This window comes from Somniosus microcephalus, chromosome 7 (genome assembly GCF_052327205.1).
Source record: "Somniosus microcephalus isolate GS21.2 chromosome 7, FLI_Smic_1.0, whole genome shotgun sequence".
Taxonomy (NCBI): Eukaryota; Metazoa; Chordata; class Chondrichthyes; order Squaliformes; family Somniosidae; genus Somniosus; species Somniosus microcephalus.
The window spans coordinates 153,033,006-153,058,651 of NC_140993.1; the positions used below are offsets into that span (position 1 = coordinate 153,033,006).

At 44.4% G+C, this 25,646-nt stretch overlaps 2 protein-coding genes across 9 annotated transcripts in view; one reads left to right on the forward strand and one right to left on the reverse strand.

Annotated features, from left to right (window-relative positions):
• The window catches only part of prex2 (phosphatidylinositol-3,4,5-trisphosphate-dependent Rac exchange factor 2), a 943,088-nt gene that overhangs the window by 547,887 nt on the left and 369,555 nt on the right, over window positions 1-25,646 (forward strand). For all 8 annotated transcript variants that reach the window (XM_085993112.1, XM_085993115.1, XM_085993113.1 and 5 more), the window contains one exon: window positions 11,057-11,147. In XM_085993112.1, the coding sequence (XP_085849238.1) occupies window positions 11,057-11,147 (91 nt within the window). The remainder of the gene's footprint in view (window positions 1-11,056; window positions 11,148-25,646) is intronic.
• On the reverse strand, window positions 12,309-17,053 carry LOC147114957 (uncharacterized). Its single transcript, XM_085993906.1, has 2 exons — window positions 15,966-17,053; window positions 12,309-12,458 (listed from the first exon to the last, which is right to left on the reverse strand). The coding sequence occupies exons 1-2, from the start codon at window positions 17,028-17,030 to the stop codon at window positions 12,309-12,311; spliced, it is 1,215 nt and encodes a 404-aa protein (XP_085850032.1). The 5' UTR covers window positions 17,031-17,053.

Here is a 25,646-nt window from a genome sequence, read left to right on the forward strand (position 1 = left end):
ACACTGCTGAACATAAGTTGTTCAGTCTGCTTACACAGCTGATGAGCACTGCTGTATCCGAGAGAATGGGCCATAACTTGCTATCAAAATAATGGAGAAGCTAATGGTGCTCACCGCAAATCCTACAGCAACTTCAGGCGAGGGCAGATGTGCGGTTAAACATGGAAATCCAAAAGTTGCTGTCCAAAATGTGCCACTCCACTGTTAGCGTCGCAAAAACGACATTTCGCTGTCAGCCTCAGCATTGAAATGCATTGAATGGCGTGAAGGTGGTGTACTTGCACAGTAGATACAAGCTAAACTCGCCACAGAAAGTTAAGTCTTGTCATTTTAAGTCTAAGTACCGCACAGCCGGTGAGGAGGCTTTTAAATTGAAAAATATGCGCATGTGCAGACTTTTGACTGGGCTGTGCAGCCTGTTAAAGGGGTCATGCGGCCCAAATAAAATTATGGGGGAAGAAATTGGCCTCCTTTGCGCCTCCCGTTAGCGCTTCCGGGGGATGTTAATGGGGCGCTACCGGCTTTGCGACCTGGCACGGCATTAGTACCGATGTGGAGGTTTGCGGCGGCAGTAACCACTAGCACCACGATCTCCTGTGCCCGGAGATCATGACGTCATTGTCCTGCGGATTGCCCCGGACCCGAACATCGGCTCTGCACCCTGCAGCATCGCCGGGCGACAACACCGACAGCTGCAGGAGGCATTGTTCGGGAGACCGGGCGCTTCGGGGGCGCAAGTTAAACGGCATGTTGGCGCGGTAAGTATAAAAATTGTTGCAATGCATTATCTCAATTTTTTCCATTTTTCTTCGGCCACGATCGATCAGCCAGGCACGCTGCTGGAGTGCATGGGACTGATCGGGCTGGATTGCGGCTGCTGTCGGGAACTAGCTAACTGGTGCCAATGCAGAGCCTGCAGTGAAGGCCCTTCCCTTTAAAGGAGGGAAGGAGCCTCGGATCTCGGCAACGCTGTACAATTACTGCCCTGCCTGCGTCCTTTAGCGCTCCAGGAAGGAAGTGGAGCACTTGATTTAGCGCTCCACTTCCTTCCTGGAGTGCTAACAGCCAACTGAAAGGAAGTTTAGATTCATTAGTGCTTGGTGCTAATTTTTCAGGAATTCAAAAATTAGTGTCCCAAACGAGCCGATAGCGAATTTCTCCCCCATGGGGAATGTTGGTGTTAATTACTGCCAAACAACCTCTCTGGCACTGAAAATTAACTATTACAAATGTGGAGTCTCCTTCCTTCAGATTTTAATTATTGTTGGAGATTTTTTGAGTGTAAAATTTAAAATTAAAAACATTTTTTTTTACTTTTCCTTTCTGTCTTTTTTTCTCTCTCTCTTAATCCAATCTTTCTTTCCCTCTCTTTATTTCTGTTTCTGTACCTAATTTGACATTGAATTCACCCACTCCAATTTACACGTCCTTCTCAGTCCTTGCACTGTTAACTTCACAATCCTTCAATCGTAGAATGGTTACAGCACAGAAGAAGGCCATTCGGCCCATCTGCAAGAGCACTTCAGCTAGTCCCACTCCCCCACCCTTTCCCCGTTGTCCTGCAAATTTGTTTCCTTCAGCTACTTATCCAATTCCCTTTTGAAAGCCATGATTGAGTCTGCCTCCACCACCCTTTCAGGCATTGCAGTCCACATCCTAACCACTCGCTGAGTAAAAAAGTTACTCCTCATGTCGCCTTTGGTTCTTCTGCCAATCACCTTAAATCTGTGTCCTCTGGTTCTCGACCCTTCTGCCAATGGGAACAGTTTCTCTCCATCTACTCTGTCTAGACCCCTCATGATTTTGAACACCTCCATTAAATCTCCTCTCAATCTTATCTGCTCTAAGGAGAACAACCCCAGCTTCTCTAGTCTATCAACGTAACTGAAGTCCCTCATCCCTGGAACCATTCTCGTAAATCTTTTCTGCACCCTCCCTAAGGCCTTCACATCCTTCCTAAAGTGCAGTGCCCAGAATGTGACACAATAGTCCAGTTGAGGCCGAACCAGTGTTTTATACAGGTTCATCATAATTTCCATGCTTTTGTGCTCTGTGCCTCTATTCATGAAACTCAGGATCCCGTAAGCTTTTTAACTGCTTCCTCAACCTGCCCTGCCACCTTCAACGATTTGTGCACATTGGTCTCTCTGTTCATGCACCCCCTTTAGGATTGTACCCTTTAGTTTATATTTCCGCTCTTCATTCTTTCTACCAAAATGTATCACTTTGCAAGTTTCTGTGTTAAATTTCATCTGTCACGTGTCCGCCCATTCCACCAGCCTGACTGTGTCCTCCTAAAGTCTATCATTCCACGTGATAGCAAGAAACGGCTGAGCGCACTGGATACAACAAAGGCTATGGATCCCGACAACATCCCAGCTGTCATGCTGAAGACTTGTGCTCCACAACTAGCCGCGTCTCTCGCTAAGCTGTTCCAGTACAGCTACAACACTGGCATCTATCTGACAATGTGGAAAACTGCCCAGGTATGTCCTGTCCACAAAAAGCAGGACAAATCCAATCCAGCCAATTACCGCCCCATCAGTCTACTCTCAATCGTCAGCAAAGTGATGGAAGGTGTCATCGACAGTACTATCAAGCAGCACTTACTCACCGATAACCTACTCACTGATGCCCAGTTTGGGTTCCGCCAAGACCACTCGGCTCCCGACCTCATTACAGCCTTGGTCCAAACATGGACAAAGGAGCTGAATTCCAGAGGTGAGGTGAGAGTGACTGCCCTTGACATCAAGGCAGCATTTTACCGAGTGTGGCATCAAGGAGCCCTAGTAAAACTGAAGTCAATGGGAAACGGGGGAAAAATGCTCCATTGGCTGGAGTCATACCTAGCACAAAGGAAGATGGTTGTGGTGGTTGAAGGTCAATGATCACAGTTCCAGGACATCACTGCAGGAGTTCCTTAGGGCTGTGTCCTAGGCCCAACCATCTTCAGCTGCTTCATCAATGAGCTTCCCTCCAACATAAGGTCAGAAATGGGGATGTTCGCTGATGACTGCACAGTGTTCAGTGCCATTCACACCTCCTCAGATAATGAAACAACAAGACCTGGACGATGTTCAGGCTTGGGCTGATAAGTGGCAGGTAACATTCGTGCCACAGAAGTGGCAGGCAATGACTATCTCCACAAGCAAGAGTCTTAACCACTGCCCCTTGACATTCAACGGCATTACCATCACCGAATCCCCCACCATCAACATCCTGGGGTCACCATTGACCAGAAAGTTAACTGGAGCAGCTACATAAATACTGTGGCTACAACAGCAGGTCAGAGGCTAGGTGTTCTGCGGCAAGTGTTTCACCTCCTGACTCCCCAAAGTTTTTCCACCATCTACAAGGCACAAGTAAGGAGTGTGATGGAATGCTATCCACTTTCTTGGATGAGTGCAGCTCCAACAACACTCAAGAAGCTCGACACCATCCAGGACAAAGCAGCCCGCTTGATTGGCACTCCATCCACCACCTTAAACATTCACTCCCTCCACCACTGGCGTAACGTGGCTGCAGTGTGTACCATCTACAAGATGCACTGCAGCAACTCGCCAAGGCTGCTTCGGTAGCACCCCCCAAACCCGCGACCTCTTCCACCTAGAAGGACAAGGGCAGCAGGCGCATGGGAACACCACCACCTCCAAGTTCCCTTCCAAGTCACATACCATCCTGACTTAGAAGTATATTGCCGATCCTTCATCATTGCTGGGTCAAAATCCTGGAACTCTACCTAACAGCAATGTGGGAGTACCTTCGCCACACGGACTGCAACACTTCAAGAAGGTGGCCCACTACCACTTTCTCAAGGACAATTAGGGATGGACAATAAATGCTGGCCTTCCCAGCGATGCCCACATCCCATAAACAAATTTTAAAAAACTATCCTCCTCACTGTTCATTATACTTCCAAGTTTTGTGTCATCTGCAAATTTTGAAATTGTGCCCTGTACATGTCCAAGTCTTTAATATATATCAAGAAAAGCAGTGGTCCTAGTACCGACTCCTGGGGAACATCACTGTATACCTTCCTCCAGTCCGAAAAACAACCATTCACCACTACTCTCTGTTTCCTGTTACCCAGGCAATTTTGTATCCATGCTGCCACTGTCCCTTTTATTCTATGGGCTTCAACTTTGCTGGCAAGCCTATTATGTGGCACTTTGTTGAATGCCTTTTGGATGTCCATGTACATCACATCAACCACATTGCTCTCATCAACCCTCTCTGTTACCTCCTCAAAAAACTCGATCAAGTTGGTTAAATACGATTTGCCTTTAACAAATCCCTGCTGACTTTCCTTAATTAATCCACACTTGTCCAAGTGACTGTTAATTTTGTCCTGGATTATTGTTTCTAAAAGCTTCCCCACTATTGAGGTTAAACTGACTGGCCTGTAGTTGCTGGGTTTATCTTTACACACTTTTTTGAACAAAGGTGTAACATTTGCAATTCCCCAGTCCTCTGGCACCACCCCTGTTTCGAAGGAGAATTGGAAGATTATGGCCAGTACCTCCACGATTTCTTCCTTCACTTCCCTCAGTGTCCTAGGATGTATCCCATTCGGTCCTGGTGACTTATTTACTTTAAGTATAGCCAGCCTTTCTAGTACCTCCTCTTTATCAATTTTTATCCCATCCAGTATCTCCTCTACCTCCTCTTTCACTATGTCTACAGCAGCATCTTCTTCCTTGGTGAAGACAGATGCAAAGTACTCATTTAGCACCTCAGGCACACCCTCTGCCTCCATGCGTAGGTCTCCTTTTTGGTCCCTAATCGGTCCCACCCCTCCTCTTACTGCCCCTTTACTATTTATATGCCTATAGAAGTCTTTTGGGTTACCTTTTATGTTAGCTGCCATTCTATTCTCATACTGTCTCTTTGCCCCTCTTATTTTCTTTTTCACTGCTCCTCTGAACTTTCTATATTTAGCCTGATTCTCAGGTGCATTCTCGACCTGACATCTGTCATATGCACTCTTTTTCTGCTTCATCTTACTCTCTATCTCTTTCATCACCCAGGGAGCTCTGACTTACCCTACCTTTCCCCCTAGTGGGAATGTACTTTGACTGTACCTGAACTATTCCCTCTTTAAACGCAGCCCATTGTTCCATTGCAGTTTTGCCTGCCAATCTTTGATTCCAATTTACCCGGGCCAGATCCATTCTTATCCCACTGAAATTGGCCTTCCTCCAATTAAGTATTTTTACACTAGATTGCCTCCTGTCCTTTTCCATAGCTAATCTAACCTTATGATACTATGATCACTGTTCCCTAAATGTTCACCTACTGACACTTGCTCCAATTGACCTACTTCATTCCCCAGAACCAGATCCAGCAATGCCTCCTTCCTCGTTGGGCTGGAAACATACTGATCAAGAAAGTTCTCCTGAACACAATTCAGAAATTCTTCCCTCTCTCTGCCCTTTACATTATGACTATCCCAGCCTATATTAGGACAGTTGAAGTCCCCCATTATCACTACCCTATAGTTCTTGCATCTTTCTGTAATTTCTCTGCAAATTTGCTCCTCTATATCTTTCCCACTATTTGGTGGTCTATAGAATACACCTCGTAGTGTAATGACACCTCTATTATTTCTTAACTCTAGCCATATAGATTCTGTCCTTGACCCCTTCAGGACCTCCTCTTTCTCCAGCACTGTAATATTCTCCTTAATCCAATATTGCCACACCACCTCCTATCTTTCCTGAACACCTTATATCCAGGAATATTTAATACCCAATCCTGCCCTTTTTTCAGCCGGTCTCTTTTATTGCCGCGACATTATATTCCCATGTGGCTATTTGCTCCTGCAGCTCACCAACTTTGTTTACCATGCTTCGTGTGTTCACATACATACACTGTAAACCTATCTTAGACCATCCTGTGTTCTCTCTTAGTCTGACCCCACCTAATACCTTACTATTTCTTACTTTAGTGCTATCCATCTCTCCCAGTCCTTTGTGCCCTTTGTTTCTCCTTTCTAATGCTACATCCTGGTGCCCATCCCCCTGCCAACTTAGTTTGAACCCTCCCCAACAGCACTAGCAAACCTCCCCGTGAGGATATTGGTACCAGCTCTGTTGAGATGCAACCCATCCGGCTTGTACAGGTCCCACCTCCCCCATAACCAGCCCCAATGACCCAGGAATCTGAAGCCCTCCCTCCTGCACCATCTCTCCAGCCACGCATTCATCTGCTCTATCCTCCTATTTCTTTACTTACTCACCAGAGATTACTACCTTTGAGGTCCTGCTTTTTAATCTCTTTCCCAGCTCCCTAAACTCTGCGTGCAGGACCTCATCCCTCTTTCTACCTATGTCGTTAGTACCAATATGGACCACGACCTCTGGCTGTTCACCCTCCCACCTCAGAATGTTCTGCAGCCGCTCAGTGACATCCTTAACCCTGGCACCCAGGAGGCAATATACCATCTTGGAGTCACGTTTGCGGCCGCAGAAACACCTGTCTGCTCCCCTAACTTTCGAATCCACTACTACTATTGCTTTTCCTATGTTCTTCCTCACCCTCTGTACAGCTGAGGCACCCGTGGTGCCGTGGAGTTGGCTCCTCAGAGGAACCATTGCCCTCACCAGTACTTAGAACAGAATACTGGTTGGAAAGCAAGATACACTCAGGGAACTCTTGCACTACCTGCCTGGTCCTCCTCGTCTGTCTGACGGTCACCCTTTCCCTCTCTGCCTGCACACTCCTTAGCTGCGGGGTGACCTCCTCCTGAAACGTGCTATCCACGTAGCTCTCAGCCTTGCGGATGCACTGCAGTGATGCCAGCTGCTGCTCAAGCTCCAAAACCCGGAGTTCGAGCTCCTCCAGCTGATGACACCTCCTGCACACGTGGTTGTCCAGGACATGGGAAGCGCCCTGGATTTCCCACATTGCACAGGATGTGCATTCTGCTGAACCGAGCTGCCCTGTCATGCCTTTATTTATTCGACTAATAGCTAACTTTACAGAAATTTAAGACTAAGATGTATCTAATTCAAGTTATTAATATAATATAGTATTACAGTTACTAATTTAAGTAGTATTAACAGTTACTAATCTCCAAGCTCCTGCTTTATCCCTAATCAGTTATTTAACCCCGGCCCCTAACTTGAAGAGAAAAAAACAGTGTGACCTTTACCAACCAATCAGTTACCAGCTATCCTGTGATGTCACTCGTTGTGTTTTTTTTTGAACCGCCAGCCAGCTCCCTTTATGCTGCTGCTGCTGCTGCCGCTCCTGCTCAGGTTCACGCTCTGTCCTGGGCCTTCTCCACCTCTCTCTTTATGCCGCTACCTCCACTGCTGCCACTCCCGCTCAGGTCCGCCCTCTGATTGGTTAAGGATATACACAGCTGCTTGTCCTGCTCACTCAGGTCCCAGATGCCTGGTCTCCCTCGCTGCGACGATATCAGCTCACACTTTCAGCACATTGCGCCACAAAATACCATGATGATTGAACAGGCATGGATAAGTCTAACTAACAGCAGGCGCCATTTGATGCCTTGCTACAGCAAATTATGGCCCATTATCTAAGGCAGATCTAAAACTGGTAACACTACTATTAGAGCCAGGACGTGGTTTTTCACTCTATATTCACAGGTGTACATGCAAAGGAATAAATGTACATGTGTGCAGAAATCCTAATTTTTGGCTCTTGTACATTATGCATTATTGCTCCTGCAGTTTTTTGAATATGATATCTTTCATAAATTAGGTTTTTCCATGCAGCACACTGTTTCCTGGCCTGGAATGAAATTATCACAGGAATCCTTATTTCTGTTCTGCTGATATAAAAAAAATGTAAATAGTAAATGCTGAAAATAGCTTCCTTCAAGGAGTTACCTTGCTTGACGATGTAAGGTGAATAAAGATCAGTAGAGACATTAATCCAGAATGTTTAATTTGCATTGAAGCTTGTTAATTAAGCTTCTTTGCACCTTCAGGCTAAGCAACTCCTCCTAGCTATTTTCCAAGTGATAGCACCTGCATTACTGGTTCAGCAAAGATATGAAAAAAACTAAAATAAATAAGATATTACTAATAATTGTTTATATAAAATTTTAAACAATGGTGCTCAGTGGTACACGGGACCCAAATTTCTTCAATGCCAGTGGCATACTTGAGGCAGATATCAGCAGTCCATGGCGGGGAAGGAAAATGGGACAGAAACTGGTAGAGATGGGTCTCCTTTCCAAGATCAGGCCACACAAACGGGCAGAGGCAGGCACAGACAGAATTTTCTTCCACCCCACGAAGGCCTGGCATCCACTAGGTATCCGACTACTTCTGTCTCCTCTGCCCCAAATTTACTGGATACCATGATCCATGTCCAGTACAATGAAGAGATGGAAATGAGGCCAACTGGGGTGTATTAGGCCAGGATCACAGCTTGGAACACCCTAGAAGATAAAAGCATGCATAATTTAAATCAGTCCACTGATAAAGGAGGGCCAAATCCACTATTTACTATTTTTTCTTTTGCTGGTCCTGCTGGCTTCACTTCTGCACAGATTGCCAAGATGAGCTGACACTGGTGTGGCTGCTCACCTGATTTACTGAAATGCCCTGACCCCGGAACCTCTAGCGAGGTCAGGCTCTCTCCCCATTGGTGCATCATAATTCCCATTCCACCACAGCAGAGCAGAATTGTGGATATTTGGACTCAGACTCTTTAATATGAAAAAACCTAGGGCTAAAAATTCAGGTGGTTTACACCACCCGTTACCGTCAAAATATTGAGAAAACACAGTGGCCGCTGCTCTTTGGCCAGCTGGTGACAGGTCCTGTGGCGTCTGCCATTTTCTGAGGGCCGGCAGCACTGCCAGTAAAAGCGATGGCTGTGGAAATTTAAATTTGGGAGAGGGTGACGTCATGCCGCCTTAACGTCACTTCGCTGAACTTGGACCTTAGCACTGAGTTCAGCGCTGGGTCCTAAGCTCGCCATGAAAACCCAGCATTCAGCAAACTCACAGAGGCATTGTCAGCACCTCTTAAAGGGACACACACATCTTTTAGGTAAGTTTGCATTTAAGCTTCTGGACTGGATATTTAAAATTTTATTGAAGTAGTGGCTTGCTGCAATACATAGTAAAAGTTTTTTAAATGTGCAGGGAGTGCAGGGAGCACTGCTGGATGCTTGCATGGTCTCAGATGGTAAAGGAAGTCCTCTGAGAAGACAAAAAATGCTGGAAATACTCAGCAGGTCAGGCAACATCTGTGGAGAGAGAAACAGAGTTCATGTCTCAGGTCGAGATGTTGCCAGACCTGCTGAGTATTTCCAGCATTTTATGCTTTTATTTCAGATTAACAGCATCTGCTCGCAGAGGGAAGAGGAAGACGCAGAAGAGGAAGACGCAGAAGAGGAAGACGCAGAAGAGGGGGAAGCAGAAGGAAGGATGCAACCCCTTTCTGGCCAGGATATCCGGGATGGAATCATCTGCCTGCGGTACCAGTGACCACAACTCCAATACCCCTTTCAACATTTGTCCCACACCTTCCCTTCCCTCTGTTACTGACCATTACAGCGTCCTCTTGGCCACAATGCTGAAATAAAAACCACCACAAACCAAACTTTCCAATCCAACTTTATACATCTATCCATCCAATATGATATCAAGAAATCAACTCGTCACCCTTATGCATTCCCTTAGTGACTATCTTTTATGTGCCTTTGCCTATCCTATTGATGTCATGCAGTGCTATCCCAGTAGCTACAGAAATGGTGGTGGAAGGCTGCTGACTTTCAGTGGGGGACATTGCATATAGCCTTGTTGGTCGGCCTTGAGGAACTGGTGGCTGGGAGTGTCAAATCGAGTGGCGACGGTGTTTCTTCTTCTTCACTCTCCTTTCCCTCTTTCTTGGTCAACGATTGGTGGGTCAGGCTGCATTTCTTGGGTATGTGAAATGAAGAAGGCACAAGGGTAGAGTTGTGGTGAGGGGAAGGCGGGAAAACAAGAGCTGCATGCGAGAAGGAGGATAACGTATGAGGATACCAGCATCTTGTATCCTTTCAACCCCGCCACTGGCCAAGGGCTCAGCCATGCCCCTGCCAAGAATGACCAGCACTGTCTCCCCAAAGGGGGTAAGGTAAAGCTAGGAAAGGGGGATGTGCTTTGTGATTTGTACAGATTGTTGGTAGGTGAGTGATTGGCAGGGGGCGGGGGGGTGGTTGTGCATTGAGCAGTGTGTGAGGCTAGTGATGCAGTTGGTAGGAGACGGCTTTTAAAGATGCATTCACTGACTTTGACCAGTGGTCTGATGTCATGTAGCTTCTTTGGGCACTGGAGCCAGGTGGTGGGGACAACACTTCTGGCAGTGACGATCTCAGTGATCTGGTCCCACATTGTTCTTTCTGGAGGGCCTCTCTTGCAGTGTTGATTCCCTGCACAAAGCTGGCGTGCTGCGGGCGAGACCCTGGGTGCCCTTTCCCTGGCATGCTAAGCCATTTGGGTTAGTGCTGGAGCACTTTTCCCATTTTCTTGAGGTGCGGAAGGGAATTCAGCTTTAAGAGCTGAAGACTCCCACTTGGGAATGTTTTTTCAATTTTTTTTTAAAGTAGAGCTGTAAGGGCTGAAAACTGCATTTATTAATTTCATTTTTATTCTTATCAGTTCAGAAGGCATTGCCCTTTTAAGCAAATGACAATGCATTGCCCTTTTAATATCCCACAATGCCTAGTGAAATCATAGCCTCGTTTTCAGAGGCTGTTGGAAGATGCAACGCCGCTTCTGGAGGTCACCTTCGGGACTGATGCTGGACTAACATCAGCAGGAGGGCATTACATGATCTGTTTAGCGCTGGGCTAATAATCTTTACTCCCCAGTGCAAATTTTTCTCTCCTACCGGCGCAACCATTTTCGGCGGCCATTAACCCGAGGCCGCAGTGTCACCGACAACTTTCGTGTCGCAGTCAAATTTCTAGGCACTAGTATAGAATAAAACTTCAAATCCATTATATTACAGGCCAGTCCTACTTCAGTTCAGCAGTTTGATCAGGCTGTACAAAGAATGCTTTGCTAGTGATACTGCTTTGAACCCAACAGGTGGACGCAGTCAGTAACCTTCTGAAGGGACCAGCTGTGGCAAAGGCATTTGAACAAACCAAGAACTTCATCCCAAAACGAAGTTTACAAGGTAACATTTGGTATTAGCTATGAAAAGCTGCAGGTTCCCTAGTATGTAGCAGGGATAATGTTTATCACATGATAAATTTGGTGTACTTATTATTAGGAACTTGAGCTGCTTCAGAATTTCTTTATGTGGAAGATTAAATGATTTGCTTTACTTCAATGGCTTCAATATAGCAAAACCAGTAAGACTTGTATCTGTTCTCTTGAATCAGTAAGTTATTTCTGTATACCTATGGGTTTGAATGGGCTACAACTGCTGCATTGATGATATTATCAGCCTGAGATTTTGCTTACGGCTGAATATAGACAACAGGAATTATCAATGTGTCATCTCTTTGAAATTGTTTACACAATTAAACTTTTTTTTACAAATTAGTCAAAATATGAATTAATATTTACTCTGCAAATTAAGTTAGACCCCCATACAATTAGCACAATAAATACTAGGTGCCTTCTGAGAGCTTCTACTACTGACCCTGGCAAACGTTCTGGGGTCAGTGGAAGATTTACATGCCACTGAGGCAACTTTAGCACAAGGCCATATTAGACCTGTCATTATTAGAGTTCCAGCCTAATTTCCAGCCAATCTGGTCTACACCTGCTAAGCTTACATTGGGAGTGCACCAAAATGATCACAGATTTATGGGGCCTGTGACTGTAAGAATTACCAGCAATATTAGTAGAATTGTGGAAGGATTTGAAGGATTATTGCCTTAAAATGAACAACAAATCCTTCAAATCAAGCTAGGAAAAAGCTGGAACCTGATTAACATCACACCAAAGATCTAATCACTGCAGAAAGAAATTAAGAATCAAAATCCTACTGTCAGTGAAGGAATTAATGCAATATTCTCAGAACATAATAAGATTAAACTGAAAGTACATATGGGATCATTTCCTCTCCACACAATGTGTTGCAAATTGTAAGTATATTCTTTGTAGATGCACAATGTTTTCAGTCACAATACGTGGAAGAAATCTTTCCTCTCCCCTTTGAATTTTAGTATTGCTAATAAAGGCTCAAGTAAAGCCCTATTGTAATTACACTCCTATAATACATGAACAAGAAAATTGTTTAAATTCTATTAACAAATATTACAAATTCTCCAAAGGCTCAGTGGGCAACACTTGGTATTGGGACGTATAGACCAGAAATGTCCATGGCTCATTTGTGCTGAATTACCTGATCTCCGCTCTGGTGATGAGCTTTGTAACTTATTGAACAGCGGCTCTCGGGGGACTCTAGCACGTCTCCAACTTTATTCAGCTTGTCAGATTCCTTCACTAAGCACACGGTGCTTGAAAATTCACCATCCTTTGGGGGCAAAAGCATCATAGAGGGTCAGACTTGTTCCTTATGTCAGATATGCCAGAGTTATGCCCATTCTAAATACATGCTAAATTCTGGTGGAACTGGTGCTGGCAGAAGATGCGTCCACCCTCAAAGTGATGCGTGTATGAAATGACAGAATAATGAAAGCAAAGCAACTGTACAAAAAAATTCAAACATTTGACCAGAATTGCACCTGTAGAATGTAGAAAAGAAGGTAATTTGCCTGCGTGACTTTCAAACAAGGAAGTGGCTGAGATCAGAGGCTTTGACTGTCAAACAGACTTTGTCTGAAATATCAGCTTTGCTTTCCACCCTTCTCTCATGGAGGCCATAACATGGGGCTCACTATGAGCATTCCCATATATGTCCTTATGTTGGAGGCAGAACAGAAGCAGGAGCATAGGAAGAGGAAGTGACAGAGGCACAAGACACCAGAGGCTGCTCCCTTGAGATTGTATCAGAAGAGGTCAGCTTAAGGAGGCAATGGCCCTGATATTTGCAGGAAGGGGGGTGTTGTAGCGACGGGGAAACTCAGCAATGCAGCTAACCCGGAGGTCCTGCCGAATTTAATGACAGGACCTCATTTAAATCTTTTGTCTCCGTTTCCCGGCCGGCAGCCAGCCAGATTGCAGTTCATGGGACACCGTGATTGAAGGTAAATTTGTGGGTAGCTAGTGAAACAGTACGGGAGAAGTGTCAAAGCATCTTAGTACAGCCCTCAAGCAAGAGAAGGTCATGAATGGAAGAACATAAGAACATAAGAACATAAGAAGTAGGAGCAGGAGTAGGCCATACGGCCCCTCGAGCCTGCTCCGCCATTCAATAGGATCATGGCTGATCCGAACCTAGACTCACGCCCACTTCCCTGCCCGCTCCCCGTAACCCCTAATTCCCTTATCAGCTAGGAAACCGTCTAGCTCCGTTTTAAATTTATTTAATGTCGCAGCTTCCACAGCTCTCTGAGGTAGCAAATTCCATAGATTTACTACCCTCTGAGTGAAGAAGTTTCTCCTCATCTCAGTTTTGAAAGGGCAGCCCCTTATTCTAAGATGATGTCCCCTAGTTCTAGTCTCACCCATCAGTGGAAACATCCTCACCGCATCCACCCGATCAAGCCCCCTCACAATCTTATATGTTTCGATAAAATCGCCTCTCATTCTTCTGAATTCCAATGCGTAGAGTCCCAACCTACTCAACCTTTCCTCATAAGTCAACCCCATCATCTCCGGAATCAACCGAGTGAACTTTCTCTGAACTGCCTCGAGAGCAAGTATGTCTTTTCTTAAATATGGAAACCAAAACTGTACGCAGTATTCCAGGTGTGGCCTCACCAGCACCTTGTATAACTGAAGCAAGACTTCCCTGCTTTTATACTCCATCCCCCTTGCAATAAAAGCCAAGATTCCATTGGCCTTCCTGATCAGCTGCTGTACCTGCATACTAACCTTCTGTGTTTCATGCACCAGGACCCGCAGATCCCTTTGTACTGTAGCACTTTGCAGTTTCTCTCCATTTAGATAATAACTTGCTCTTTGATTTTTTCTGCCAAAGTGCATAACCTCACACTTTCCAACATTATATTCCATCTGCCAAATTTCTGCCCACTCACTTAGCCTGTCTATGTCCTTTTAGAACATAAGAACATGAGAAATAGAAGCAGGAGTAGGCCAATCGGCCCCTCGAGCCTGCTCCGCCATTCAATAAGATCATGGCTGACCTGATCCTAACCGCCAATCCACTATCACAGAACCATCTCCTGAATCTAACAGAATTAGACACACGAAATAGGAGCAGGATCAGGCTACACGGCCCCTGGGCCCGCTCCGCTACCCACAGGGCCATGACCGATCCGAACCTTGACTCATGTCCAAATTCCTGCCCGCTCCCCGTAACCCTTAATTCCCTTTACTTCTAGGAAACTGTCTATTTCTGTTTTAAATTTATGTAATGATGTAGCTTCTACAGCTTTTTGGGGCAGCATATTCCATGGACCTACCACCCTCTGAGTGAAGTAGTTCCTCCTCATCTCAGTTTTGAAAGAGCAGCCCCTTATTCTAAGACTATGCCCCCTAGTTTTAGTTTCACCCATCATCGGGAACATCCTCCCCGCATCCACCCGATCCAACCCCTTCACAATCTTATATGTTTCAATAAGATCGCCTCTCATTCTTCTGAACTCCAATGAGTAGAGTCCCAATCTACTCAACCTCTCCTCATATGTCCATCCCCTCATCCCCGGGATTAACCGAGTGAACCTTCTTTGTACTGACTCGAGAGCAAGTATGTCCTTTCTTAAGTATGGACACCAAAACTGTACGCAGTATTCCAGGTGCGGTCTCACCAATTACCTTGTACAACTGAAGCAATACCTCCCTATTTTTTGCAGGTTTTTTATGTCCTCCTCACTCACTGCTTTCCCTCCCATCTTTGTATCATCGGCAAACTTGGATATGTTGCACTTGGTCCCTTCCTCCAAATCATTAATATAGATTGTAAAGAGTTGGGGTCCCAGCACTGACCCCTGCGGAACACCACTAGTTACCGATTGCCAACCCGAGAATGAACCATTTATCCCAACTCTCTGCTTTCTGTTAGATAGCCAATCTTCCACCCATGCCAGTATATTACCCCCAATCCCGTGATTTTTTATCTTGTGCAGTAATCTTTTGTGTGGCACCTTGTCAAATGCCTTTTGGAAGTCCAAACACACCACATCCACTGGTTCCCCTTTATCCACCCTGTTTGTTACGTCCTCAAAGAATTCGAGCAAATTTGTCAAACATGACTTCCCCTTCATAAAACCATGCTGACTCTGTCCGATTAAATTATGCTTATCCAAATGTCCTGTTACTGCTTCCTTAATAATGGACTCCAACATTTTACCAACCACAGATGTTAGGCTAACTGGTCTATAGTTTCCAGCCTTTGTTCTACCTCCCTTTTTAAATAAGGGCGTTACATTAGCAGTTTTCCAATCTGCTGGGACCTTTCCTGAATCCAGGGAGTTTTGGAAAATTACCACCAATGCATCCGCAATCCCTACCGCTACTTCTCTCAAGACCCTGGGATGTAAGCTATCAGGTTCAGGGGATTTATCCGCCTTTAGTCCCATTATCTTACCGAGTACCACCTCCTTAGTGATTTTAATCGTGTTTAGCTCCTCCCCCCCATAGCCCCCTGTTTGTCCAGTGTTGGGATATTTTTAGTGTCCTCTACTGTAAAGACTGATACAAAATATTTATTCAGCATCTTTGCCATCTCCATGTTCCCCACCACTAATTTCCCAGTCTCGTCCTCTAAGGGACCAACATTCACTTTAGCCACCCTTTTTCTTCTTATATAACTGTAGAAACTCTTGCAATCTGTTTTTATATTTTTTGCTAGTTTACTTTCATAATCTATCTTCCCTTTCTTAATTAATCTTTTAGTTATTCTTTGCTGGCTTTTAAATGCTTCCCAATCTTCTATCCTCCCACAAGATTTGGCTACTTTATATGCCCTTGTTTTCAGTTGGATACTATCCTTTATTACTTTACTTAGCCACGGATGGCTGTCTTTTCTTTTACGCCCCTTTTTCCTCAGTGGAATATATTTTTCTTGAAAGTTGTGAAATATCTCCTTGAATGTACACCACTGCTCATGTACCGTCTTACACCTTAATCTATTTTCCCAGTCCACTTTAGTCAACTCTGCTCTCATGCCTTCATAGTCTCCTTTATTTAAGCTTAGTACGCTGGTTTGAGATCCAACTCTCTCACCCGCCAACTGAATTTGGAATTCAACCATGTTATGGTCACTCATTCCAAGGGGATCCTTTACTAGGACATTTTTTATTAATCCTGTCTCATTACACAGGACCAGATCTAAGATTGCCTGCCCCCTGGTTGATTCAGTAACATACTGCTCTAGGAACCCGTCCCTGATGCACACTCTGAACTCTTCCTCAAGGCTGTCCTGCCCAATTTGACCTGTCCAGTCAATATGTAAGTTAAAATCTCCCATGATTATAGCTGTTCCCTTATTACAAGCCCCAACTATTTCCTGATTTATACTCCAACCAATAGAGTTGCAACTGTTAGGAGGCCTATAGACTCTGCCCACTAGTGACTTTTTCCCCTTATTATTCCTTATCTCCATCCAAACTGTTTCACTATCCTGATGCTTTAACCCAATATCATTTCTCACTATTGCAGTGATTCCATCCTTTATTAACATAGCCACCCCACCTCCCTTTCCTTCCTGTCTGTCCTTCCTAATTGTCAAATACCCTTGGATGTTTAGTTCCCAGTCGTGGTCACCTTGCAGCCATGTTTCTGTAATGGCCACCAGATCATACCCATGCGTAGTTATTTGTACCGTCAACTCGTCTATTTTGTTACGAATGCTGCGTGCATTCAGATAAAGAACTTTCAAATATGTTTTCTGACAATTTATTCCTGCTTTTACCCCCTTTACTACTTTACCTTTATCTTTATACATTCTGTCCCTTCCTGACACGCTCTGGTTTTTAATTCCCCCACTGCTACCTTGCTCTATTGCCTTCTCCGCTGACATTTTTATTTTTCGCTCTCTTGAAACCTCCCCCCCCCCACTAATTTGTTTAAAGCCCTCTCTACAGCCCTAGTTATTCAATTCGCCAGGATTCTAGTCCCAGCACTGGCCAAATGAAGTCCGTCCCAACGGAACGGAAGACTGCCATACATATGAAGAGACTGCAAGGAAGGGGCAATATGAGCAGCTAGCATACCTCAGGTGAGGCTATTAAACCTCTTCTTTCACTGCAAAGGAGTCCTGAGAATCAAGGAAGTAGCGCAGCCACCTCCTTCCACCTTGTGTTTCATGTGTTTGGCAGTTCTTTGCTCCTTGACCCCCAACAGCTCCCTAACTCTGTTATGAAGGCTTCCAGGTCAGACTCCATGAAATTGGCTGCTGTCCTATTGGCCCTTGCTGTCATTCCTTCCGCCCAGGTTGCCTGCTTCCTCCAGTGCATCCATTATCCCGTTAAGCAGCAGATGGTTCATATCCTGCTGCTGCACAAGGTTTCCACCACTTCAGTTTTCCAGTTTCACCCTCTCCTCCCACCTAGCCTGGCAACAATTCAGGGCACATTACAAGCCTGACTCCCATCCCTTTCCATTTTCACCTGTATTTACACAGCCTGCACACCTCGGATTATGTTAATCATCTGACCCTACCATTCTACTTGAGGGTCAGTGCCCTGCCACACTTCCAGTGATGCTGTTGGAATTCATGCCCATAATAATTTATATATTAATCTGACCACTATATGGCCCTATACAATTTTAACATATTATTACAAGCGGAGAGCGAAAGTGCCCTTGGACAAGCAAGGAGAAATTCAGGCAGGAGTGTTGCTTCTGATCGCAATTACTCATTGCTGCTGGGAAGTGCCTTTGTTTGGACATTGGGTTAAGATAGAATCAGACTTGGCCATGGTGTCCTACAATCAAATACCCTGCTGACACTCACTTCTAGACTCACACCTGAGAAATGTCCTTCTGGGTGAGCTACTGGGGTGCGCTGGTGTCCATTGAACTGTTGTCCAGCATGGGTCACTGCTTTCAAGAAAGGAAGAGATAAAACTGGGGAACTTTAAAAAAAGATACTGACTATATTGCTCTGGCAATCCTACACTTAGCAAAAAGTATTGAGAAAAACACTAAACTTATATAAGTAACACGTTCTGATGAAAATGAGCTGCCATATGTTAAATGGTATATGGATAAGATTATGAATTATTTGCAGTTCAAAATTAGAGGGATATTTCCTTTCTTGTGAATTTAACAACTAGAATGACTGAAGATTGACAGTTTTAGGAGGTGAGTGATGAAGAAAACAGTTGCAACCACTTGCAGTGAGCGTGAACCAAGGGTTGGTTACAACACAATGTTCAAACCATCTTTATGCGATTCTTTTTTTTAAATTGTGCTTTGATTTTCACAGTGTTCGTTCATTTGTGTGATAAATTCTGTGTCCCATTACAAGCTGCTATTAGAGAGTCAACTTAGTTTCCCCAGATTCACAGGAATGGGTAAAAGTTGAACTTTGGCTCACTTAACGGTTATTGAAGTATACATTGTATAGTTGTATCAGTGTTGTTTTATAAATCATTATAGATTATTTATCTTTTCAGATAACTTCTTCAAAAAAATTTAAAAGTGAGCCCAATGAATTGTTTCCCTAATTTTTAAGTACGCTTCCTTTATTAATTCATCAGATTTTATTGCAACCTCCTTCACGGGGTTTATTTCCAGTTGCGTTTGACCCTGCTGATTGCCTGCTTTTCTTTTGTATTTTTATATCAAATTCATGTTTTCATAACAGTAAAACTGCAAACAGTTAAAATTACAAGATTAAATAATAAAATTAGATAAAGAATTAAATAATGAAGTCATTTATTATCAGTGTCTTCTGGAACTAGATAGGTTAAAGAGGACCAGGCAATATAAGTCTAAGTTATGTAAGCATAGTATGAGGTTACACGCTCGGAGCTATTTCTTTTCGCAGTCGGCCAAAATCTGAAACAAGTTGCTGGCTCGTGCAGTGAATATGGATTCGCTGCACATGTTGAAAAGGGAGCTGGATGAGTTCATGTCAGTGGCCAATATAATTGCATACAGAAGGTAGAGGATCTGGTGCCTAGTCACCGGAACCTGTTTGACCACTTTTGGGGGTCAGAGAGAAATTTCACAAAATTCCTTAATTGGCCTAAGATGTCTTTGCTTCTCCCAGGTGATTGTGTGGCTGTGTAGGTGGAGGGGGGCAGGGGAGTTGGATGGAGTGACAGCATGCAGACATTACTTCATGTCAGGATAGGACAGGGCCCGTGGACCAGTTGGTCTTTAACCCTAACTCTATCCTTTTTCGCATGCTTGTAAAAACTAAAGAAATGTGGCACTTCTGCTGAAACTCTAGCCCAGGCCTTTGTCACCTGACATTCAACGTCTCTAGCATTTTCCTAGCCAGTCTCCCCATTTCCACAATTAACAACAGATCCAGAATGTTGTGGCCATTCAATTTATTATGCCCTTTGGAACTCCTTACCTAGATCCTTCCCCTTTGCTGCCTCTCCCCCTGCTTACAATAGCTTCCTAAAGCTCTTTTGTTTGATCATGTCTTGCCCCTCTCTAACTTTTTTTTCCATTCTGCTTCCCTTTCCCTTCTGCTGTCCATCTTCTGTTTTTTTACTTTGCCTTGTAATGTGTTTAGAAACATACGTACAGTGTTGTAACCCCAGAACTTCTGATTCAGTTACAGTGGTTGATAACGCTAAATAAAGTGACCTTTATGGCATGAAATTAGATTTTACTTTTGGATGGCATTTTTATTTTCATGAACAAGGCTTACATAAATCGAAAAGATTGTCAATAAATGGCAACTGTTTGATGTCTGTGAAAGTCAAGTTGGTTTTGATTTGCATTGAGATACAGTGATTAACATTGGACAGTAGGCTCCCATGGTATTCATATTATCTGAAGTATGCATTTCATAGAATCTACAGCACAGAAACAGGCCATTCGATCCAACTGGTCTATGCCGGTGCTTGTGTTGCACACAAACCTCTTGGTGCTCTAATCACCTCTTCCCATCCTCCCCCATATCCCTCTATTCCTTTCTCCCTCATGTATGCAGGTCTCTCCTTAAATACATTCCAATTTAAGGCTTTGCAAACAACAAACTGAATGCTTTAGCTCCTTTTCCTTATTGGGAAGTGTCCTACCTTTCTGCTGGAGCTTCATTCTGTGCTTAATGAACTAATACTAAAAATTTGATTTTAAACTACAATATTATTAAAAGCCTCCACAATTTGTCAAAGGGATCCCCACAAGAGCGGAATTCTCTGGAGTTATTACTTTCCATAATACTTATTAAAAATATATAGTTTGTGGAATGGCATGGTGTTTAAACCAATTGGGGTTTTTTCCTGAATGCCACAAGCAGTATATTTACAAGTCTTGATGGCCCTTATCTGCATAATTCTGAATTTCGAACCAGAGCAGAAGATGTATAAGTACATAGCCACATTTTCTCCATTATAAGGGACTACAAGGTGTAGCCTGTTTTATGTAAAGCATTCCTTTGATGCCCAAAACTCCTCTCAATTATTGCTTGCCAACAAGGTCCAGTCACTTAATTAACACAAGAGTCCTGCACTTTGTCTGCTAAACACATCTAAGTCTGTCAAGAGCCTGTAATGTTCATATGGAATGAGACTGCATCTGCTACAGATTAAATCCCAGCTTTATTATAGTGGCACAGTATGATGCATGACTAGTAAGACCATGAGGCCGAGAATGCAATGCTCAACATCCATGGTTCTGATACACATCAGCTGCCAACTCCCCACATTATGGGGTGCTGATGCAACACACTCTTTAGCAGAAGGCCCGCATTGCTGCTCATCTGTATGGGGTCAGTCTGACACAAGTTCATTCACAGTGCCACTTCCATTGGATGAATCAGAGCACATGCTGCTTCTGGAGCCGACACCAAGTTGCACAAAGATGAACTAATTTTAAAAAAGATTACAGGGCTGATACATCCTGTATAGTTTGTGGGCATCTATGGGGGAGTGCTTGACCCACATTTGTGCAGTGCTGCATGCCCACTTGACTGAGCTGCAGACCACCATGGAGAGTGCGGCCACTCCAGAGCTCTTTGCAGTGGATCCCCCCACCTAAGCCAATGTCCTAGCCTCAGCCATGGCTTCCTTAACGAGTGCTGTGATTGAGGCTCTCGATACCTTGGACTCCAACCTATAGAAGTCTTAAATAACAACAGAAAACGCTGGAAAAACTCAGCAGGCCAGGCAACATCTGTATATAGAAGTCTTTCTCCTCTGCATTTACACTGCAACAATGTAATGGCAGGAGCTAACACGGATGATGCTGTTGAGTGTCAGTATGAAATCACATCTACTTCACCTAGCTGCCCTGCTCAAATGTGCTAGATAGCATAGGTCAGGCAGCCATCGCTTCTGTAATTACAGGGCCATCTACTTAGAGGCAAACACTGACACCCTGTACCATCCAATTCACTTTCTCATTCCATCAATGAGACACTTAAAGGAGCACACAACAAGAATAATAACAACTTGCATTTCTATAACGGCCTTAAAGTACAAAAATAAACCAAGCAGCTTCACAAAATAGAAATAGTTGTAAAAACAGATGCTGAGCCAAAGAAGGAGAAATGAGATGGGGTAACTGAAAGCTTGGTCGAAGACATGGGGGGGGGGGGAATTCGGTTGCTTTGTGCCTCTCGTTAGCGCTAACAGGGCGCAAAGCAACTTGCGCCCGGGTGCGGCGTCACCAACGCCTCCTGCGAAATTCAGCGGGAGGTTAGCAGTGGCGGTAACCGTTAGCGCCCCGTGGTGCTGCACCGCCGGTAATGACGTAATTGCCGTGCGCAGCGCCCTGCTTGCGCCCCGGCCATGATCTTTGGTAGTGCCGCCTGACTTACCGCTGGACACTATGTCCGACGGGGTCAGGGGGGCCTACCTACAGCCGGGGCGGCGCTAATTAAAGGCGAGGTGACGGGCGGCCATTTGTGTTGCCGTCCCTGGCCTCCTGAGCACCATCCCCTCCCCCCCCCCCGGAGTGCCAGCTGCGCTCCATGAGCCCGGCACTTCTCTTGAGTGCTGGGCTCTTTTGCCAGCACTCTGATCCTGGTGGCCCAGCTGGGCCCTGGGTCGCACTGCGCAAGGCCCCTCCCCTTTAAGAAGGGGAGGAAGGCCTGCAATACCACGGCACGTAGCGCTGCGATATTCCCTCGCAGCACCCCAAGAGGGAGGTGGGGCACTTCCAGTAGCACTCCGCTTCCCTCTTGGGGTGCTACTGATCAATTTCAGCCGTGGGGCTGCTAATTTTTTCGGGTGTAGCGCCCCGGTGATGTTAGCGCCCCAAAGGGGACGCGACTCAATTTTTCCCCCATGGATTTTGAGAAGGTGAAATGGCAGAGGGGTTTAGGGAGGAGTTCCAGAATGCTGATGTGGCTAAAAGATCTTCTACCAATGGTGGAGCGAAGAGGAGAGCGGCTGCACACGAGGCCAGAGTCAGAGAACCAAAATGTAAAGGTGGAACTATAGGATTGAAGGAGTTTGCCAGAGACAGGGTGGGGCAAAGCCATGGAGGGATTTGAAAATTAAGTTGATGATTTAAAATTTAATGTGCTGGGGGACAGAGACCAAAAGATAGATCAGTGAGGATGGAAGTGATCTAAGTTTTGGACAAGTTAGAGTTCATGAAGACGGAGGATGTGAGAGAGCATTGGAGTAATGGAGCCTGGAGGTTACAATGGCATGTATATGGGCTGAGATAGGGAAGGAGAAGGACAATTTTGCAGACATGGAATTAGATGGTCTTTGTGTTGGATAGGTTGTGGAAATAAAACTTAACTCATGATTGAACAGAACACCAAGATTGCACATGTTCTGGTTCAGATTGAGAAGATGGAGTCATTGCAATGGAGCAGAGTTTGTGGTGAGGACCATTTCTCTGAGGATTTTTCTGGACTCCCCCTGAAGTTATGATGGGAGTCTGGCAGTATTCCTTCAGAATTTCAGAGCCATTATAAGATTTTAGAGATGCTAACAGCTTCAACTTCCCAAAACATACAGACTCATTTCTCAAAACACTTTTGCAAAGACATTGCTGTGCGCAAACTGGCTGCTGTGTTTCCTATAATACAACAATGGCTACACTTAAAAAGCACCTCATTGGCTGTAAAGCACTTTAGGACATCCTGAGGTTGTGAAAGACTCTATATAAATGCAAGACATAGATAGGACAAGGAAGGAAGTTCTGCTGAGGGAGTTTGAGCAGCTAGGGGCAAAATTAAAAAGCAGAACCACAAGGGTAATAATCTCTGGATTACTACCTGAGCCATGTGCAAATTTGGCTAGGGTAAATAAAATTAGAGAGTTAAACGCGTGGCTCAAAGACTGGTGTGGGAGAAATGGGCTTTGCTTCCTGGGACACTGGCATCAGTACTGGGACGGGAGAGAGCTGTTCCGTTGGGATGGACTTCACTTGGCCAGTGCTGGGACTAGAATCCTGGCGAATCGAATAACTAGGCTGTAGAGAGGGCTTTAAACTAATTAGTGGGGGGGAGGTTTTAAGAGAGCGAAAAATAAAAATGATAGCGAAGAAGGCAATAGAGCAAGGTAGCAGTGGGGGAATTAAAAACCAGAGCGTGTCAGGAAGGGACAGAATGTATATAATGATAAAGGTAAAGTAGTAAAAGGGATAAAAGCAGGAATAAATTGTCAGAAAACATATTTGAAAGTTCTTTATCTGAATGCACGCAGCATTCGTAACAAAATTGACGAGTTGACGGTGCAAATAACTACACATGGGTATGATCTGGTGGCCATTACGGAAACATGGCTGCAAGATAATCATGAATGGGAACTAAACATACAAGGGTATTTGACAATTAGGAAGGACAGACAGGAAGGAAAGGGAGGTGGGGTTGCTATGTTAATCAAGGATGGAATCACTGCAATAGTCAGAAATGATATTGGGTCAAAGGATCAGGATAGTGAAACAGTTTGGGTGGAGATAAGGAATAATAAGGGGAAAAAGTTACTAGTGGGCGTAGTCTACAGGCCTCCTAACAGTTGCAACTCTGTTGGTCGGAGTATAAATCAGGAAATCGTTGAGGTTTGTAATAAGCGAACAGCTATAATCATGGGGGATTTTAACTTTCATATTGACTGGACTAATCAAATTGGGCATGGCAGCATTAAGGAAGAGTTCCTAGAGTGTATTAGGGATGGGTTACTTGAGCAGTATGTTACTGAACCAAGCAGGGGGCAGGCAATCTTAGATCTGGTCCTGTGTAATGAGACAGGATTAATAAAAAATGTCCTAGTAAAGGATCCCCTTGGAATGAGTGACCATAATATGGTTGAATTCCAAATTCAGTTTGAGGGTGAGAGAGTTGGATCTCAAACCAGCATACTAAGCTTAAATAAAGGAGACTATGAAGGTATGAGAGTAGAATTGACTAAAGTGGACTGGGAAAACAGATTTAAGTGTAAGACGGTACAAGAGCAGTGGTCTACATTCAAGGAGATATTTCACATCTTTCAAGATAAATATATTCCACTGAGGAAAAAGGGGAGTAAAAGAAAAGACAGCCATCCGTGGCTTAGTAAAGTAACAAAGGATAGTATTCGACTGAAAACAAGGGCATATAAATTAGCCAAATCTAGTGGGAGGATAGAAGATTGGGAAGCATTTAAAAGCCAGCAAACAATAACTAAAAGATTAATTAAGAAAGGGAAGATAGATTATGAAAGTAAACTAGCAAAAAATATAAAAACAGATAGCAAGTGTTTCTACAGCTATATAAAAAGAAGAAGGGTGGCTAAAGTGAACATTGGTCCCTTAGAGGATGGGACTGGGAAACTAGTGGTGGGGAACATGGAGATGGCAAAGACGCTGAACAAATATTTTGTGTCAGTCTTTACAGTAGAGGACACTAAAAATATCCCAACACTGGACAAACAGGGGGCAATGAGGGGGGAAGAGCTGAACACGATTAAAATCACTAAAGAGATGGTACTCAGTAAAATAATGGGACTTAAGGTGGATAAATCCCCCGGACCTGATGGCCTACATCCTAGGGTCTTGAGAGAAGTGACGGTAGGGATTGTGGATGCATTGGTGATCATTTTCCAGAACTCCCTGGACTCAGGAAAGGTCCCGGCAGATTGGAAAACTGCTAATGTAACACCCTTATTTAAGAAGGGAAGTAGACAAAAAGCTGGAAACTATAGACCAATTAGCCTAACATCTGTGGTTGGCAAAATGTTGGAGTCCATTATTAAGGAAACAGTAACAGAGCATTTGGATAAACATAATTTAATAGGACAGAGTCAGCATGGTTTTACGAAGGGGAAGTCATGTTTGACAAATTTGCTCGAATTCTTTGAGGATGTAACATACAGGGTGGATAAAGGGGAACCAGTGGATGTAGTGTATTTGGACTTCCAAAAGGCATTTGACAAGGTTCCACACAAAAGATTACTGATCAAGATAAAAAAATCACAGGATTGGGGGTAATATACTGGCATGGGTGGAAGATTGGCTATCTAACAGAAAACAAAGAGTTGGGATAAATGGTTCGTTCTCGGGCTGGCAA

What these genes read in the sequence shown, in the direction of transcription:
- LOC147114957 (XM_085993906.1), bottom strand. Translation starts at nt 17,030, where the DNA reads ATGTCAGCGGAGAAGGCAATAGAGCAAGGTAGCAGTGGGGGAATTAAA. An exon ending in TGAAAACAAGGGCATATAAA is followed by an intron (nt 12,459 to 15,965) that starts GTAGCCAAATCT and finishes TTGCCCCCAAAG; the next exon opens with GATGGTGAATTTTCAAGCAC.